General features: G+C 43.7%; 1 protein-coding gene across 10 annotated transcripts in view; it reads left to right on the top strand.

The window, feature by feature from the left end:
* Nucleotides 1-20,177, top strand: part of cacna2d3a (calcium channel, voltage-dependent, alpha 2/delta subunit 3a) — a 98,756-nt gene that overhangs the window by 1,046 nt on the left and 77,533 nt on the right. For all 10 annotated transcript variants that reach the window (XR_007488517.2, XR_007488518.2, XR_007488519.2 and 7 more), the window contains exon 3: nucleotides 19,110-19,226. Coding sequence is in view for 7 of the 10 variants with exons in the window: in XM_049754573.2 (XP_049610530.1) it covers nucleotides 19,110-19,226 (117 nt within the window). In the remaining 3 variants the exon portion in view is untranslated. The remainder of the gene's footprint in view (nucleotides 1-19,109; nucleotides 19,227-20,177) is intronic.

Below are 20,177 nucleotides of genomic sequence, written 5' to 3'. Positions count from 1 at the left end.
ATACAAGCAATGTGTATATTACATTATGTAACAACTTAATAAATCTAAATTCATAAATTTCTTGCTTATCGTCCACTAAACCATACAGAAAATGTGTGAATGGTTTGAGAAAGCAGCTAAATGTTTTCAATGCATATTTCATGTGTGTGTAGCTTGACAATTAGTACATCGTTTCAGGGGTTAGTACTTGTGTAAGTCCTTTTACCGAAGCAGTGAGGCTCAAGTTATAGCCATCCTCGGAAATTGTACTTCGACATATTGGGTTCTTTATGTATCCGTAATGCTTGACAGGTAACTTTTGACTTTGCTCTACTGCTATTTCCCACACAAGAGTACATTTCATCATTTGCACCCTGCAAATTAAAAGCCATTACCTCAAGAACAAAACACAAGTTGATTTCTTCCTCTGCATTTGTAGCATTTTCAAAAGTGGTGAAATGCAAATCCTCTACAAAGAGGGTCAGGCAATGAGCAAAGAATAAAAGCTGTTGAATACATATAGGGGGATAAAGTATTGTTCAGGGTCGCATGGTCAGACCCACCGATGTCGCGTTGCTGCCGCCGGTTGCGGTGCGTGAACACGATGGCACATCGTATATTCACATGCGCAATCACGCATATCCACTGTACGCCTCAGGCGTGGATTTCATCATCCGCTGATAAGCCTGAGTCAGGGTGTTATCTTTCTGACAGGATAAAAACTCTTCCCCCTTCTCATCTTTTGCCACCCCCAACGAGGAGATAACCCTCCTCACAGAGTGTCGACCTCCTTCTAAAATGCAAATGAAGGCCACAGGGTTAACTGAACAAAGAGGAGATTGCAGACATTGCTGGAAAAAATGTATCGTGTAACACCAACTGGAAGCATTGAGTGGTGCTCACCTTTCCCGCTGAATGCAGAGCTTTGTTTGATTTGCGCTTTTTCTGGCTTTGACGCCGCGTAAAACATGGAAAGATGAAGACCAACAATGAATTCCTTGAAGACCAATGTAGATGTGGACAAAATTGTCTGTTAAAGAATAGTGACCAGAATAATTTGATGAGACGGGAATTTGGCAAAATGCATATTAGAAAGCCTGGAGGCTTCTCCAAGAATGTCCTTTAGATAGATGAGATAAAAGTGGAGGATTTTTTGTGTGTGTGTGTGTGTGTGTGTGTCACATCTGATCCATGATTACACACACCAATTTGGCAACCCTAGCAATGATGTCCACCATTACGCCTGGGCCACAGACAAGGGAGTTTCACCAATCATAAATACATTTGGATTCAAGGATGATTGTTTTGATGAATCTGTAAAAAAAGATAGGATTGAAAATGAAGGATAAAGCACACACAAACTCCTTCAAATTTAGGTAAAAAACAACGACACATTCTTCTAAATGTGTATTCATTTCACACTTATAAATTGTTGCTTATTTTTTAGAGCTGTAAATGATGAGATCATGTATTTCTTTGATTGTATGATCAGTGGAAAAATATTTTTATCACCAATGTGTAACTGAGCAAGATATTATGACTTGATCTAACCAACTCACCAAGTAATGACTTAACTCCTCTTGCTTGAAATTTGGTGGTGACTTAACCTGATTGATTGCCCCCCCCTCCCCCCCCCCACACACACACACACTCACATACTCACAATAACTTGGGGTAACCAGTTGCGACTTATGGGAAAATTCATAGGATTCCTGTAAAAACTCAATCTCTCTTCCATATTTTGATGCAGCTGAAAGAATCCTCAATCTCGAAACCATCGTGTCCCCTTTCGCTCTCTGTCCTTATTTGGCCCCCTTCTCCAGTTACTGCCTCCATCTCACAGCTCACATTTCAAGGTTATATTAATAAGGGGATGTGTGTGTATGTGAGTTCCTGTACAATAACACCCCGATCAATAACTTTTTTTTTTGACTGCATACAGTGCGTCACATTCAAACTGCAGTTTATAGATTTTGAAATCATTAAACATCACCCACTGATTGTCACAATGAGCTCTGTGTATTTTACCCCCTTCACCGCTAGTCTGCTGAATTCTTTAATTTCATGAATCATTGAACAAAGTTGTCTCTAGTCTATGTGTGTGTGAACTGGTTTTCAGCTCACTGACATTACAACCAATCACAATAGTGGGACATTTTTCCACAGTGCAATAATTTCAAGCCCCCCTAGTGATGAAAGGTACACTTCAAATTACCACACTAGAAAGCCAAAGCTCTGTAATAACCAAGGGACTTTGTCAAATGAATGCATAAAAATATGGACAAAAGTATTGATACACTATTGACGAGGGTTGGCTGTGGTTTGGATAAAAATGCTACATATTTGTATCGCATCTGTACAAATGGTAATACATACCTTGTATGGTTGTTTGGGTACATATATGCAATTTGAGGGATGTTATTTTGCTAACAATATACAACAAAAATATTTTCAATATATACAAATTACATTTTCATTGCCTCCATATGGCATGTTTTTTCAACTATTAACATGCACTGTCAAAGAGTGCAAGCCCTTTGATTGGTCAAAAATGTCTAAAAATAACACCCATGTGTGGATTGACTAATATAGATTTGATGAGAATTATGGATAATGTATAGTATACACTAGAGGTATCCAAACGTTTTGCAATGAAGGCCAGATCTGATAAAGTGAAGGGGCCCGGGGGCCAATAGTTTATAAAACAATTTTCATTGTCACAATTCTCTTTATTTTTCAAATGACAAAATAAACAAATATAAGTCATGTGAACAACTCTAAAAACACAAATTCTGCCTTTCATTCATATCTAAAGAGTCAGAGAACATTGAACAAACTGTATGAAATACCTTAAATGTACATGAGTTTAAACATATTTTTGCCTCATGAACATTTTAAACAGGAGTTAGAAGTAATGCAAAGTTGTCCGTTATTATTAAAACTTAAAACAAGTGAAAAACAAGTGAAAAACCATTTTCATAAAACAGTCTTTGATAAATGTTCCTTCAGTAAAAGGTTTGCCATGTCTAGCTATTAACGTGGCCACTTTGTAGCTTGCTTTAGTAATATTTACTTTTGACTCACAGCCCCGCATGAAGAATCACTGTTGTGATGCCAGTTCAGCTTGAAGCTGCTTCACTTTATCAGCACGGTCACTCCCTGTTAGCTTGTCGTATGTGTTAGCAAGTTTCATGATTTTTTAAAATTCAGTTTGACAGTGCAGGGGGACCATAAATAAAACATTATGAGACCGAAGCTGCGAGCCGTATGAAATCTGACCGAGGGCCGGATTTGGCCCGCGGGCCGGACTTTGGATATGGCTGGTATACACTAACATGCATACAACTATCCACCCATTTTCTATTTCGCTTGTCCCCACGGGGGTCACGGGCATGCTTGAGCCTATCCCAGCAGTCATTGGGCAGTGGGCGGGGGATACCCTGAACCGGTTGCCAACCAATCGCAGGGCACACAGAGACGAAAAACAAGATTTTACTCGTGAGCAGCATCATGTTGTAACGTTTGTTGTTTTTATGTCTTAAGACTCTCAGGATTGTGTTATTTTCATATAATTTTTGTTTTGGTTACAAAGTGTCTGCACCTATGGGCAATTTGGAGTGCTCAATTGGGCTAGCAAGCATGTTTTTTATTGGGATGTGGGAGGAAACCGGAGTGCCCGGAGAAAACCCATGCGGGCCCGGGGAGAACATGCAAACTCCACACAGGGAGGGCCGGAGGTGGAATCGAACCTGTACCCTCCTACTAACTGTGAGGCCGACGTGCTAGCCAGTGGTCCGCCGACACATACAACTATCCATCCATCAATTTTCCGAACCGCTTAGTCCCCACGGGGGTTGCGGGCGTGCTGGAGCCTATCCCAGCCGTCATCGGGCAGTGGGCGGGGGTCACCCTGAACCGGTTGCCAGCCAATCGCAGGGCACACAGAGACAAACAACCATTTGCACTCGCACTCACACCTAGGGACAATTTGGAGTGCTCAATCGGCCTACCAAGCATGTTTTTGGAATGTGGGAGGAAACCGGAGTGCCCGGAGAAAACCCACGCGGGCCCGGGGAGAAAATGCAAACTCCACACAGGGAGGGCCGGAGGCGGAATCGAACCCGCACCCTCCTAACTGTGAGGCAGATGTGCTACCCAGAGCGCCGCCTACATACAACTAGTTACACAAATTTATATTATATGAGGAAGTGTTCACCTTACCCTGCCTTCACTCCCTGATGTCATCGTCCTTCTTAATGAGTTTAGTAATCCTGCTGGCACTAATGTCAGAGATTTCCAACATCTTGTTACACTCATTAAAGAATCTGAACTTCATCATCAAGAAAATCTTCCCTTTTTGAACACAGCCTCAATGTTGCAACATTATTATTTCTCAATGTCCTCAATAATTGTCCCTGTTGCTTTTAATGGCCCTCATACTAAATTTGTGCATTACCGTGTGAGAGTTTGTTCATCGACAACGCTTTTCTCATACACACGGGGGAGCATTAGAGAGCAAAAGGCAAGGGGACGATGAAAAGGGGTAATGATGTGTGACAGCTATGCAGGAATCCATTTGGCTGAATACTGTATTTTTTGGACTATAAGCCGCGTTTTTTTTTTTTTATAGTTTGGGTGGCGGGGCGATTTATACTGAGGAGCGACTTATATGTGATTTTTTTCACAAATTTTCAAAATTAAAAAAAAAAAAGAAAAAGTGAAACCGCGATAAACGAACCGCGATGTAGCAAGGGATTACTGTAGTTTGAACTGCAAGTGACGTCAGCGGCGGTTGTTTACATAAAGAACAAAGGATTTGATCACGGGATGACGAAGATGACGAAGGGCCCCACGTACTGCCGGCATCATTAGCGGCTTTGTTTGTAAGTGACACGGAGGACGAAGAGTTTGAAGGATTTAATTTCTCTATTCGGGCTCCAGAGCTTTGGAATGCCCTACCAATGGATATTAGAACTACTACCTCAGTAGAAACATTTAAGACACGTTTAAAGACACATTACTATGAGATGGCCTTTAACTAACTTGTGATGGCCGATTTGGCCGGAGTTTGTTCTGTTCTCTCTGCCCACCTCCTCCCCGGCTGGGGAGGGGGTTAGGTGGCTCAAAAGCTGATAGCGGCTGGCTGGATTCTCAGGGACCAGTCCGGGATGGGGGAGCTGCGGCTCGGCCCCCTTGAGGACACTGCCAGGACAATCGAGGGCACCTCCGACATCCATTTTTTTTTTCATTGATTTTCATATTATGTATTACTTGTGCACTCTCTGCATCCATTACAACCTGGTGATCCTGAAAGGGGGATCCTTCCATCTGTGGTCCCTTCTCAAGGTTTCTCATTTTCCCCTGGCAGGGTTTTTTTGAGTTTTTCCTTGCCCTTTTGGGAGCTTATGATCAGGGGATGCTTTGAGAATAATTGTCAATTTTGGCTATGTGAAGACCTTTGAGACTGTTTGTGATTTAGGGCTATACAAATAAACTTGACTTGACTTGAATGATTTGGAGTGACACAGAAGGCTTGAAAAACCATTATGGCTTTTACGCACGCCCAGTCCTACTCTACGTTGCTCTCTTTCACCTCCGTGGATGGAAGTCGGAGGCCGGCGCTTGGCCGGGTGGCTGTCCGGGGATGGTGGAAGGGGCTCGGACATGGCTTTTACGCACGCCCGGTCCTATTCTATGGAGCTCTTTTCCACCTCCGTGGCTGGAAGTGCCACCTCCGAGGATGGAAGTCCACGCTGCCACACGCCTGGAAGTCGACGCCGGTGCCTGGGGCCGTGTGACAGTGAACTATTTATGTTATAGTTATTTGATATATTTTATTTTGTGTAGCAACTTGTATATGTTTTTATCATTACAGTTCAGTAGTTGTTGGCTTGCTGAACTCTTGTTTTGTTAAATAAAGAGCCGTTTACCAAACCCGTGTCTTTCCTGGTACTTTGTTAACGCTACAATATTGTTATATACTAGATCTGTGGAATAACGACAAGGCTGACGTCAGCGGTTGTTGACAAAAGACGAGGAATTTGATCGATGGATTTAATGATTTGGAGTGACACAGATGGGTTGATATTGTTGTTTACATCGTAGTTAGTTGATATATTTTATTTCATGCAGCAACTTGTATATGTTTTTATCATTACAGTTCAGTAGTTGTTGGCTCGTTCACCTTTTGTTTTGTTAAATAAAGAGCTGTTTACCAAACCTACGTCTTTCCTGGTACTTTGTTAACGCTACAATATACCGTATTTGCCGGTGTATTAGTCGACCTTTTTCGATCCAAAATCGACCGCAAAAAATCGACCTCGACTTATACACCGAGTCATAAAAATTAACTTCGTATTCATCGCTTCAAATGTGATGGTAACCAAGGCCATTTCTCATGCATCTCATTGTGCGTGGGTGTGCGTCCGTCAGGCTCATCAAACAGCGAGAAACTGAATCATTATAAAGCGTTCGTCGCATTAACACGCATCCTCAGCAACAATTTCAAATATTCTCACCTCAATAACGGACATCGAAAGCCAAGCAGCGACGATGACTGCTAGGGGGAAGTACTGGGTATTGAGCGAATGTGCGAGTCATCGCGCGTCAAGCAACGACAATAACTACCGGTACGTAAACATTCAATCGCCATGTCTAAATGAATGTCGTTGGCACTTAGAAAATATTCGCCAAACTTGGCCAGACTTCCAGGGGAAGAGGCCGAATTTTCACTTGTTCTGGCCGACTGGAGGAACCAGCCGAGGCGGACACTTTACGGCGGTTGAGTCGTTGGCACTTAGAAAATATTCGCCAAACTTGGCCGGACTTCCAGGGGAAGAGGCCGAATTTTCACTTGTGGTGGCCGACACGGGGAACCAGCCGAGGCGGACACTTTACGGCGGTTGAGTCGTTGGCACTTAGAAAATATTCGCCAAACTTGGCAGGACTTCCAGGGGAAGAGGCCGAATTTTCACTTGTGGTGGCCGACACGGGGAACCAGCCGAGGCGGACACTTTACGGCGGTTGAGTCTTTGGCACTTAGAAAATATTCGCCAAACTTAGCCGGACTTCCAGGGGAAGAGGCCGAATTTTCACTTGTGGTGGCCGACACGGGGAACCAGCCGAGGCGGACACTTTACGGCGGTTGAGTCGTTCGCACTTTGAAAATATTTGCCAAACTTGGCCAGACTTCCAGGGGAAGAGGCTGAATTTTCACTTGTGGTGGCCGACATGGGGAACCAGCCGAGGCGGACACTTTACGGCGGTTGAGTCGTTGGCACTTAGAAAATATTCGCCAAATTTGGCCAGACTTCCAGGGGAAGAGGCCGAATTTTCACTTGTTCTGGCCGACATGGGGAACCAGCCGGGGCGGACTCTTTATGGCGCAAGAGACGTTGGCACTTAGAAAATATTCGCCAAACGCTCTCAGGATAGAGAAGACCAAGAAGATGCCCTTTATGACGACAAACTAAACGAAAACGAATGGAACGAGCTTTTCGGAAATAGCGACGATGAAGACGAATTTTGAACTCTATGTACCGGCAATCACTTTATAATTATAATTTGTAGTTTCTTAACTAAAAATAAACCAGTTTCTAAGAGTGTTCATTGTTGTTAGTCTCTCTCGGCACGTAGTATCACAGTGTCATGAAGTAAATAATATTTAAAATGGCGTATAGATCGCTCGCTACAAACTCGCGAATTTGAACACATTTCGTCAATATATTTCGCATATTTCTGATTGAATTTTGAAGTTTAATATAATGCCACAATTGAGCTCGACTTATACAAAGGATATATCATAAAATCGTAAATTTACGTCGAATTTTAGGGGGTCGACTTATACACCGAGTCGACTTATACACCGGCAAATACGGTAGTTATATACTAATCTGTGGAATAATGACGAGGCTGATGTCAGCGGCGCACGCGCGGCGTTGACAAAGGACGAGGAATTTGATCGATGGATTTAATGATTTGGAGTGACACAGATGGTTTGATAATATTGTTGTTTCTATGATAGTCATTTGATATATATTTTATATATCGTTATATGGGTCTGTGGAATATTTAGAATATTTAGACGTCCGCGGCGCAGCGCATACGCGGCATCATTTCCATAAAGGACGATCGATGGATTTAATGAATTGGAGTGACACAGATAGTTTTATAAACGTGTTATTTATGTAATAGTTATTTGAATAACTGAATGTTACGTCAGGTCCGTTCTCAGCTCTTCGTTTGTGTTTGTCATGTTAGCATACCTATCGTTTAGCCTGTTGCTCGTTTATGTCTGTTCTTGATGTTGGATTTTGTCGAATACATTTTCCCCAAAATGCGACTTATACTCCAGAGTTTTTTTCACTTTATAGTGCATTTTATGGCTAATGCGACGTATATTCCGAGCGACTTTTAGTCCGAAAAATACGGTAGTACTGAAGAAGAGCATGTGTGTGTAGTTTAACACGCATAAACGGTATGATCTTTGTATGATATATAATATGTATATGTGTGTATGTATATATCTGGGCGAATTAATAATAAGCTGTCTGCCGAAATTACAAACCTGATGCTCATTTTACTCAGTGAGTGATTTAACAGCATCGAAAGGTATTGTCTTCCACTGAGAGCTGTTTTTATACATGTTTATACATCCTCCTTTAAGGAATCAACACTTCAGATGTTTAAGTGTGAAAAATGCCAGCCAATTGCTCTCAGTTTGTGTGAAAACAGTGAACAGCAGACTATTTTACACCTCCGTCGTTATGAAATATTTTGTTTTTATACCTTTTTCTCTTTGCCTTCTATAGAGTGAGATGACTTAGTGTGAGTGTGGGATGTGTGATGATGCCAATCTGCTGCCGATGATGGGTGACATTTGAGGCGTTCCACCGTTGCTCGGTGTCAGTACAGGGGAGACAGCCGCAGATTAGATTTAGTTTTGGGGAAATTGACTCGCTGTCAGGTTCCGTTCAGCCTGGCTGATGATGAGTTGAGGCGAGAGTGTGTGTAATGATGTATTGCCGTTCTCTTACCTAAAACACTCACTCACTTGTTCGCATCCACTAAAAAATGATCTTGCAGAATTTTTAACTGCTTCTTGTCTGTGTGTAAATGAGACACAAAGAGCAAAGTGCAATGTGGAGTTAATTACAAAGTCAGCCAGAAGGAGTACAGTAATCCCTCATTTATCGCGGATAATTGGTTTCAAAGACCACCCGGGACAAGTGAAAATCCGCGATGTAGAGAAAATATATCGCTACAAAATCCATAAGAGACTTTTATGAACCTTTATTGTATTTTATTGTATTTTTAAACACTGTATTTTGTACTTTTAAATGTTTTTTTGTATTCTTAAAAACTTTAGTAAACATTTTAAAGTCAAACTGATTTTCCTAAACATTCTTTATTTAAATAAATAGGGAAATAAAGAAAATAAATAAGAGTAAATATATACAACATCCACACAAGACTTTTATAAAACTTTATTGTAATTTTATACACTTTATTGTTTTTTAAATAATTTTTGTATTTTTAAACACTTTTGTAAATTTTTTAAAGTCAAACTGACCTGCAGAAACATTCTTATTTATTTAAATAAATGAGGAAATTATAATGAGTAAATATATTGTTACAATATACACACAAGACTTTTATGAACCTTTTTTGAAGCGTAAACATGTCTGGCTCCTCTCTGCTCTTGCGTGCTGGCCGACTGACACGCCCTCGCGGCCCAGCGCGAGTGCATCCGCAGAAGACTTTTTTATGATTTTATTTTTCAACAATTTATTGTATTTTTAAACATTTTAAAGTGTAAATGTGACATGGCTCTGCTTTGCTCTTGTGGTGCTGACCGGCTTACACACCCCGGCAGCCCAGCGCGAGGGCATCCACACATGCACTCAGAGGCACGCCCTGCACGTAATGCTGTCCCAAATCCTGGACGACGTTGCTTTTTTTCTACATGCGCGGTTACGCTCACTGCCGTTGTCCCAACTGTTTTGGCACGGCGGTGCATTTTTCCTTTGTCCTTTCCGCTCTCGCCCTGCTGGCCTATGGCATTACGCGCCCACCGCGCTAGACCTCTGAGGCACGAGTCGCCAATACAGAATCGTCAGTCCTCACAGTTTTGTCTGTTTTGACACGCACGCCTGGTACCTGATTCTCGTGTGCCTGACCCGCTGTGATACGAGATGCCTGCACGACACGAGCTCGCTGACCGGTTCAGTGCAATGTAAACGTGCAACGACTCCGCTCTGCTCATGCCATGCTGACCAGCTGTCGCGCCCCCACTGCCCAGCGCGAGGGCATCCGTGCAAGACTTTTTTGAATTTTATGACGGGCAAACAGGACGATCCGATCAGGAGTGAAAAGCAGACAAACAGTTTTACTCCGGTTGGCAATCGAGGAGCGGAAACGTGATAGTATGTGTGTAATGAAGTGCAAGTCTGAGGTGCTGCTGATATGTTGATGCAGACAGAGTGAATAAAGTGCGGGAGGCTGAGATAAAATGTTGTTAGAACTGCTAAGCCAAACTACTGCAAGGACACAGATCAACAAGTTCCCATTGGCCATTAGTGTCATATGGGCAGACAAAGCCCCATCATCGGTGGTGTAGTAATCCATGATAGAGCGAGGCCGCGATAGGTGAAGCGTGAAGTAGCGAGGGATTACTGTATGGCCTATGCCATGCCGCTTTTAACGTTTGAGTAAGGCAGCTTTGTTAACGCAACCACCTACTCATAATGTAATTAGTGCTTTGTTTGCAAGAAAAGCCACCACGAATCAAACGCCGCACGGCCTTTGGCCACCGGATTAAAGTATTTAGATCGCATGCGCTGACGCTGTATTTGTGTACTTGGAAATACCAATCACTTTTGATGCCTTGTTCTGCTGTGTGCCTCTTTGATTTACTGCCAGTTTCTCTGTCAAAGCGTGAAGTGTTTGTTTTAGTGGCTAATTCTGTTGTCAGGCATCGGCAACTCAGGTGTGCCTCAGATGGCCGGCAGATAAAGTGCATGTCAACTTGCAGCAGCACAGGTCACCAGGCCCATTTTTACTATCACACACACACATACATAAGCACCTTTGATCTATCACATTAAGTTTCTGTGATGATGACGAATAGCTCAATGTCATTGCTCCAGCAACACAGTAAACAATGGCCAGGTTTGGAAATGGAAGGGACTTGAAGTACTGAATATGTGCAGCTTGGTGTGAAGGACTGTCAGTGACTTGCTACTTCTCAGATCCATCATACTCAAGTTTTTAGAAAACGTCTTGCAAGTAAAGATGGACCGGCGGCAACTGACAGCAAGTGTCAAAATGTGTTTTTAAAATAATAATGATCATCCATCCATCCATCCATCCATCTTCTTCCGCTTATCCGGGGTCGGGTCGCGGGGGCAGCAGCTTTAGGAGGGACTCCCAGACTTCCCTCTCCCCAGGCACTTCATCCAGCTCATCCCGCGGGATCCCAAGGCGTTCCCAGGCCAGCTGAGAGACATAGTCTCTCCAGCGCGTCCTGGGTCATCCCCGGGGTCTCCTACCGGTGGGACATGCTGATAAGATGCCCGAGCCACCTCATCTGGCTCCTCTCAATGTGGAGGAGTAGCGACTCTACTCCGAGTCTCTCCCGGATGACCGAGCTTCTCACCCTATCTCTAAGGGAGAGCCCGGACATCCTGCGGAGAAAACTCATTTCGGCCGCTTGTATCCGGGATCTCGTTCTTTCGGTCACGACCCATAGCTCGTGACCATAGGTGAGGGTAGGAGCGTAAATCGACCGGTAAATTGAGAGCTTTGCCTTTTGGCTCAGCTCTCTCTTCACCACAACGGACCGGTACAGGGTCCGCATTACTGCCGACGCTGCACCGATCCGCCCGTCGATCTCACGCTCCATCCTCCCCTCACTCGTGAACAAGACTCCAAGATACTTGAACTCCTCCACTTGGGGCAGGATCTCATCCCCGATCCGGAGAGGGCATTCCACCCTTTTCCGATCGAGGACCATGGACTCGGATTTGGAGGTGCTGACCCTCATCCCGACCGCTTCACACTCGGCTGGGAACCGTTCCAGCGAGAGCTGGAGATCACGGCCTGAAGAAGCCAACAGCACCACGTCATCTGCAAAAAGCAGAGACGCGATGCTGAGGTCCCTAAACCGGACCCCCTCAACGCCTCGGCTGCGCCTAGAAATTCTGTCCATAAAAATTATGAACAGAATCGGTGACAAAGGGCAGCCTTGGCGGAGTCCAACCCTCACTGGGAACGAATCCGACTTACTGCCAGAAATGCGGACCAGACTCTGGCATCGGTGATACAGGGACCGAACCGCCCTTATCAGTTGGCTCGGCACCCCGTACTTCCGAAGCACCCTCCACAGAACCTCCCGAGGGACACGGTCGAACGCCTTCTCCAAGTCCACAAAACACATGTGGACTGGTTGGGCGAACTCCCATGCACCCTCGAGGATCCTGCCGAGGGTGTAGAGCTGGTCCACTGTTCCACGGCCAGGACGAAAGCCACACTGCTCCTCCTGAATCCGAGGTTCGACCTCCCGACGGACCCTCCTCTCCAGCACCCCTGAATAGACCTTACCAGGGAGGCTGAGGAGTGTGATTCCCCTGTAATTGGAACACACCCTCCGGTCCCCCTTCTTAAAGAGGGGAACCACCACCCCAGTCTGCCAATCCAGAGGCACTGTCCCCGATGTCCACGCAACGTTGTAGAGGCGTGTCAGCCATGACAGCCCCACAACATCCAGAGCCTTTAAGAGCTCCGGGCGGATCTCATCCACCCCCGGGGCCTTGCCACCGAAGAGTTTTTTAACTACCTCAGTGACTTCGACCCCAGAGATTGGAGAATCCGCCTCAGAGTCTCCAGGCCCTGCTTCCTCAATGGAAGGCGTGTAGGTGGAATTGAGGAGGTCTTCGAAGTATTCTCCCCACCGACTCACGACGTCCCGAGTCGAGGTCAGCAGCACGCCATCCCCACTGTAAACAGTGTTGACGTTGCACTGCTTCCCCCTCCTGAGACGCCGGATGGTGGACCAGAATTTCCTCGAAGCCGTCCGAAAGTCATTCTCCATGGCCTCACCGAACTCCTCCCACGCCCGGGTTTTTGCCTCAGCAACCGCCGAAGCCGCGTTCCGCTTGGCCATCCGGTACCTGTCAGCTGCCTCCGGAGTCCCGCAGGCCAAAACGGCCCGATAGGACTCCTTCTTCAGCTTGACGGCATCCCTTACCGCCGGTGTCCACCAGCGGGTTCGGGGATTGCCGCCACGACAGGCACCAACGACCTTACGGCCACAGCTCCGGTCGGCCGCCTCAACAATGGAGGCGCGGAACATGGTCCACTCAGACTCGATGTTCCCCGCCTCCCCCGGGACGTGGGAAAAGCTCTGCTGGAGGTGGGAGTTGAAGCTCTTCCTGACAGGAGATTCTGCCAGACGTTCCCAGCAGACCCTCACAGAACGTTTGGGTCTGCCAGGTCGGACTGGCATCTTCCCCCACCATCGGAGCCAACCCACCACCAGGTGGTGATCAGTTGACAGCTCCGCCCCTCTCTTCACCCGAGTGTCCAAAACATCCGATGACACGACTACAAAGTCGATCATCGAACTGCGGCCTAGGGTGTCCTGGTGCCAAGTGCACACATGGACACCCTTATGTTTGAACATGGTGTTCATTATTGAAAAGAAGAAGAAGTCCAACAATAGAACACCGCTCGGGTTCAGATCAGGGGGGCCGTTCCTCCCAATCACGCCCTTCCAGGTCTCACTGTCATTGCCCACGTGAGCATTGAAGTCACCCAGTAGAACGATGGAGTCCCCAGAAGGAGCGCTCTCCAGCACTTCCTCCAGGGACCCCAAGAAGGGTGGGTACTCTGAGCTGCCGTTTGGTGCATAGACACAAACAACAGTCAGGACCCGTCCCCCCACCCGAAGGCGGAGGGATGCTACCCTCTCGTTCACCGGGGTGAACCCCAATGTGCAGGCGCCCAGCCGGGGGGCAATAAGTATACCCACACCTGCTCGACGCCTCTCACCGTGGGCAACTCCAGAGTGGTAGAGAGTCCAGCCCCTCTCGAGAGGGCTTGTACCGGAACCCAAACTGCTAGTCTGACTATATCTAGTCGGAATCTTTCTGCCTCGCACACCAGCTCGGGCTCCTTTCCAGCCAGAGAGGTGACATATCGCTTTAATACTTGAAAGAGAAAACTTTGCTCTGGCTGCTACCTTGATTTGAAGTGTTTAGCATTGTCCAATTATTTGACTACTTTTCAAAATGCCTCCTCTTCCCACGCCATCACTTTGTTTTAATAATAGATTGTGTGCAGCTCTGGCACTAAAGAATACATGGAAGGGGATCTGGGGACAGGATTGCACAGGTACACACAGGGGCCTGGCTAAACTGTCATCGTGCTGGGCCAGCACAATATGGCGTCACTCTCACGGGGGTCACAATAAGTCAACCGCTACGTCGTTGTCATGCACATCGACACAAATGCTTTTATTTTGACTCTGCTTCACTCTGCCTCTTTTGCACATCACTCGGCAGCGGAGAGAGCTTCCAGATGAGTGGACAACTGCTCTTTTCTGCTCACGACCTTCACCCGTACTTACTTGCGTCTCACATTAACAACACATTCTGAACTTGTGCTACAGTGGCCGTGAAGGACCGGACATTTTTTTCTCTCTTAGAGTAATAAAGTGGTTGACTGTAATATTGACTGTGGGAAGATCTTATGAGAGAATTATTGAGTCTTTAATGACAGGAAGATGAAGCTCCATTTGAGAGAAGAGGGAGAAAACAATTCTACCAGACAAGCTTGTTTTATTATCTAGACATTCTTTTTCTATTGGTAACATTGCTGATGGGTATTATTAGTGACACTCGACTAGTTTTGTCCAAAGTAATAACAATGATAGCCTCATCGGTTTAGTTAACCCCCCACCCCCCCACCCCTTTTTTTTTTTTTTCTCGCATACATAAACTTTCCAAAGCCATCAGGAGATGAGGAGCCATTATGATCTCATTGCATGTGAAGACATGGCAGCCATTAGAGAGAGCAAGAATTTGGCTTCGGCTCTTACGGGCAATGGTGCATACCTAACAGACGCCATGCACACTGGGAAACATTCCGAGCTCCTTTGAGCAGCCATGCTACAAGGCCTTCCACGAACGGTGCATGCTCATGTTAGTCTACAGCTGTTATTCTACGCTTCCACTCAATAAGCCTCAGGCGACATTTAAATCGACGGTAACACACACAGGAGGTCTGGGTGACTTTGCAGCCTAATGGATATTGGGGCATATTTGGGAAATTATAAAAAAAAAGAGCAATATAGGTTTGAGCAGCCTGGATTGTAGTTTCTGTTCAGGTGTGCTGCTGCTGTTAATGTTAACATGTGATTTATCCATCATATAGTCCAGGGGTCACCACTCAACGACCTTTTCGAAACTAAAAGCTGCAATGAGACGCTTCTGAAATTACACATGTGCTCAAAATTCCTTTAATTACTGTTTATGTTAACATGAATAAATGATATGAATCTATATCAAGATTTGAACAATAATGATCAAACATGTTTTAATTAGGTAGAGAACAGAAATGTCAATATGAAACACTATACCTATAAATCTCTGTGTTTGGATTTTGAAATGACTGATTACTCCTGAAATTTAGGAAGTCATCAGAGATGAGGGACACGAGTAAAATAAATTGACTTGAGTCAGACTCAGATTGCTATTTTCAGGCTTCATGACTTGCTTGGATGTTTAAACATTGGGGTGTCGACATGTCCATTTGGTGACAACAAGACACCCAAGGCCACATTTTGATGATCGACTTTGTAGACGCGTCATCAAATTTGCGGCTGCATGTCTTGGACAAAAGAGGGGCAGAGTTTTCAATCGAACACTTCCTATTTGGCTTCAATATTACACCCTCAATATTACACCCTGCTGTCCCTGTGGCCTGGAAGAAAATGTTTTATCAAAATAATAATAATATTAATAATAATAAAAATATAAAATAAGTAAATAAATAAAAGAAAAAAGAAAACATAAAAAATAAAAATGTATTGGTATTGTATTGTATGGTTCAATGCTGATTTTTAGATTTTTGTCGAGGTACTGTTTCAGTACCGGTATTGCAGGTATAGTACCAAAGTCAAAAAGTTAGTACCGTGACAACACTCGTTCTCAGAATGTGTGTTAAGTTAAATATGATTACCCGTGTAAGGGATTTCTGCACAATCCTCCATCTCTGTGCCAGCAGATACGAACTCGGACCAACCTGCTTTTGAGGCAGCCTGGACAAGCGTGAAATTAATTGTTCCACTTCGTCTCCGGTCAGCGCTCTTCTTTTGAGGGACCAATTTGTCGCCTGGCGCACGTGGGAACTTATGAAAGGAAGAGGGCAGAGCAATGATTTGCTATTTTGGAGAGTTTCCGTCATACGGGAGTGGTTTCCCTGGCTAGGCTTTTGCCCACCAACTTTCATAGGAATACAACATCAGTTGATGTGTAGTTGTGGTCACCCTCTCAGACACAATTATTCATGGAAAAATGTGACAAAACCAAATCAACCTGAACCAAGAGATGCCTTTGGGTCTTAATCATCATCTCATGTCCCCCCCCTCCTGCCAGCTATTGGAAGTTTTTTCCCCTCCATTAATCACTTTATCATCAAACCCCAAGAGGCTAATGCACATTGTCACAGATGCATATGATGCAACTGCCTTGTCTATGCGCTAACACGCCACATTGAATAGAACAAAAGAGAGGGAACAGATCTCAAATTCCAAAGCATGTCCTTTCTTATTGGAAGATGCAGCCTGTGAGTTTCAACACAATATTTATATTATAAATATATTTTATATTTATATATAATTCAATTTGTTCAGATTTTGAATCTATTAAAACATGACCACACTCTGGTATAGATAATACAATATAAACTTGTTTTCAACAGTTATGCAATGTGGCCAACTAAATGTAGTTTTCTGGCTTCCCAATGACTATTTATGCTAGCTGCCTGGAGCTATCCGGTTAATTATACAATTAACTCCACAATTACATTTTTCTTCCTACCATTAAATTTCTCTTAGCTGATGTCATAACCAACATTCCTCCACAAATATATATGTTAGCGCTAAGTTTTGAGCTTCTTAAATTATCTTGTAACCTTTGCAAATAATGACAATAAAGCATTGAAAAGAAACATGGCTTTGTTTTGGTCCAACCGGTGTTTCCGAGGCCCAATATCATTTTGTGCCACACTCCTCAGCAGGACATCTTGTTTGACTGCTCAAAATGAATAGATGCTTCATTTTAACTCAAGATACTGCAGTCAAAGTATAGATGTGTGTACTTAATGACTAATAATATTAAACTCATTTTACGCAACACTAGTGAGAACAAGCGGATCGTAAAATAGATGATTGAATAAATTATAACACTACGGGCTTGTAAAAAATATATAAAATACTTTATATTGGTGTTACTAATGTGACTTCACATGACGTTATTGTAGGTATGATTGTAACAAAAAAAGACAAAACAAGTGCTTTGTTTTGAACCGGACCTTAAAGAAGAAACCTGAAACCCCAAAACATGACTTGCCAGCCTCGCTCCCCACACTCCCACCCTCTCCCACCCCCACTCAGTTGTGAAGTGTTGCAGTTGTCACCTGGTAAAAGGGATTATTGCCATGATTTCATGAGGTTGAAGCTGCCGCAATTTTGCCTGCTGAATCACCAGTCACAATGTGTCTGAAAATACATGTATATATTTTATAGGACAAGTGTTTGTGATGGAAAAAAGAGCAGCCCATTTTGAAGAGCTTTTTACGCTTTCTCACTTGTGCACTTTTTGAATCTTACTAGAAGGAATTGGAATTATAGTCAGCAAAACATAATTCGACAGGTATCACCATCAGTGCCTTTCAAAGCCTTTATTTTGTCCTTTGAAGAGGGAATGCCTTGCGGCAATACTACAGCGATAAAGACAGAAATCCTTTGACATGAACATTTACAAACACGGGGGTTTTATTCGCCTTCCATCATACTGCAAGTTGCAAAGTGCCCTAAGGAATTCAACTCACTTTCCTCTAATCTCGGTAATTGCTTTAAAATTCTTATCTACTTAGGAAACTTTAATTGATTTAATAGTCTGTTCTCAGGCCTGCATATTGATGCTATTGGTTGATGTAGCTGTCTGTCTGTCTTTCTGTCCGTCCGTCTGTCTAAATGCCTTAACTGTCTCTTTCCATAGTACTGCCTTACACCGCCCTACTAAATTCATACGAGCACAATCTGCTCCCTCTCAGCCAATTACTTAAATCTCAAAACCTGCTGGACCATTTCCTTCCCTCCCATGAACTTGTCTCTCTCGTCACCTTGCTCTTTTGTCTGGTACCGTGCAGGAGCAGCTAAGAGCATGTGCCCAGAAGAGGCGAGGGCACACCGTATGATATGACCGTAATGTCGCGTATAATCCCCTCAAGAGCGAAAAATCTCTACCAGGAGCTTTACACAAATTTTAGAAAAACGTAAAAACTATACTCCCTTGCTTAAATCACCTGTGTGCTTGTGTGTGATCAGGTATTCCTTATATAATGGGGACAGGGATCTGTCGGTATAGTTGTTGGAATTAACCAGACTTAATGTCGGTGTCCCAAGTTAAGGTGCGACTAATGGCAAACATGTGTGAATGGATTTATAGTGGGATAATAGGATTTCACGTGTGGAAGTGAGCGAGGGAAGTCATGTGTCACTGCCACTTCCTGTGTGGTTGCTAAAATGTGAAGGTGGCTCACAAATGTCATAGCTTAAGCTCCTTGGTTTTGTACATTTGCGTACTTGTAGATCAAGGTGAAGAATTAAAAGTGGATATCGCAAACGCTACAGAAATACAGTTTTAGTTTTAGGTACTCCCTGTCTTACCCCCCCCCACAAAAAAAGTTTCAAATGATACATCATTCCTTAAAAACATATTAAAATACTGTGTGATAAATCATATTATCTAGCTCATTTGTCTGATATAAATAAAATATTAACAGTGACGACATTGCAAATGTTCTCCTAATGGTGTTAATGGTGCACCATTTTCTTCCACCTGCAGAAATACAAGGAGTTCGACAGGGCCGTGCGTGTGGAGGAGATTGATGGGCTGCGTCTCGTGAAGAAACTAGCTGAGAACATGGAGGAGATGTTTCATAAGAAAGCCCAAGCAATGAAGGTATGACACATACTGGAGCAGATGATGGCTATATTATACAGTAAATTAATCCCACCCCTACTATGTCCGGTTACATCCTGGCATTTGCACAATTACAAGTGTGTCAGGCGGAAGGTGACAGAGTGTAAAGGTTGTTTTACTTTATTGATCTAAAAGTACATTGAGCAAGCATCAGTATCTTAATGGGTCCTTCAGGACTCATCTTATGTCATTTTCTGTGGAGTAGTGGCAGTACTTTATTACAGTAATAAATATCACTTTATCTACTGTGGAATATAGACAAGGCTTGCTGATACTTGAGGCTTACTAGATACATTCAGCAGAAGTTGTCTGGAGTCAGTCCAACGTTCCAGGAAACTTTCAAGTTTCAATACTTCCTGGAGCAAAATCTTCTGCCCAGTGTCGCAATTCTCCGAACTGGCCTTAAATTAGGACCGATAAGTGGATGAAAATAAATAAATAAATAAATAAATAAATAAATAAATAAATAAATAAATAAATAAATAAATAAATAAATAAATAGATGGATGAATGAATGAATGAATATTATTTTCAAATGCTTTCACTATCTTTTTTTATTAGTGACATGCATTTTGAGTCTGTTGACACTGGGAGATAAATGTGCCTTGTGACAAGCATCATTTTCTTTGAACTCAATGATAAGATGCATTGACTTCACTAATATACTGTGAGTCTCTTTGTGTGTCATCTCCCGGAGAGTGCGTTAAAGCCCCGAAGATATAAGGCCTTTGTGGGATAATAGCTCCTCTCATGACCTCTTCTTGAATGCAGAATGCCTCATAATTGTTCATCTTAGGGGATTGTGAACGTGACGTACGTGTTCCATCCATGTCAGAAGATTCACACAGGGACATTGATTAGGTTATTCATATGGAACCAGAACAAAGGCTACGTTTACACTGGAGTTCAATTTTTTTTTTTTAAATCCAA

Source organism: Syngnathus scovelli, chromosome 2 (assembly GCF_024217435.2).
Source record: "Syngnathus scovelli strain Florida chromosome 2, RoL_Ssco_1.2, whole genome shotgun sequence".
NCBI classification, from domain to species: Eukaryota; Metazoa; Chordata; class Actinopteri; order Syngnathiformes; family Syngnathidae; genus Syngnathus; species Syngnathus scovelli.
Note: the sequence above shows the minus strand (reverse complement) of the source record. Positions and strands in the feature narration are given on the sequence as shown.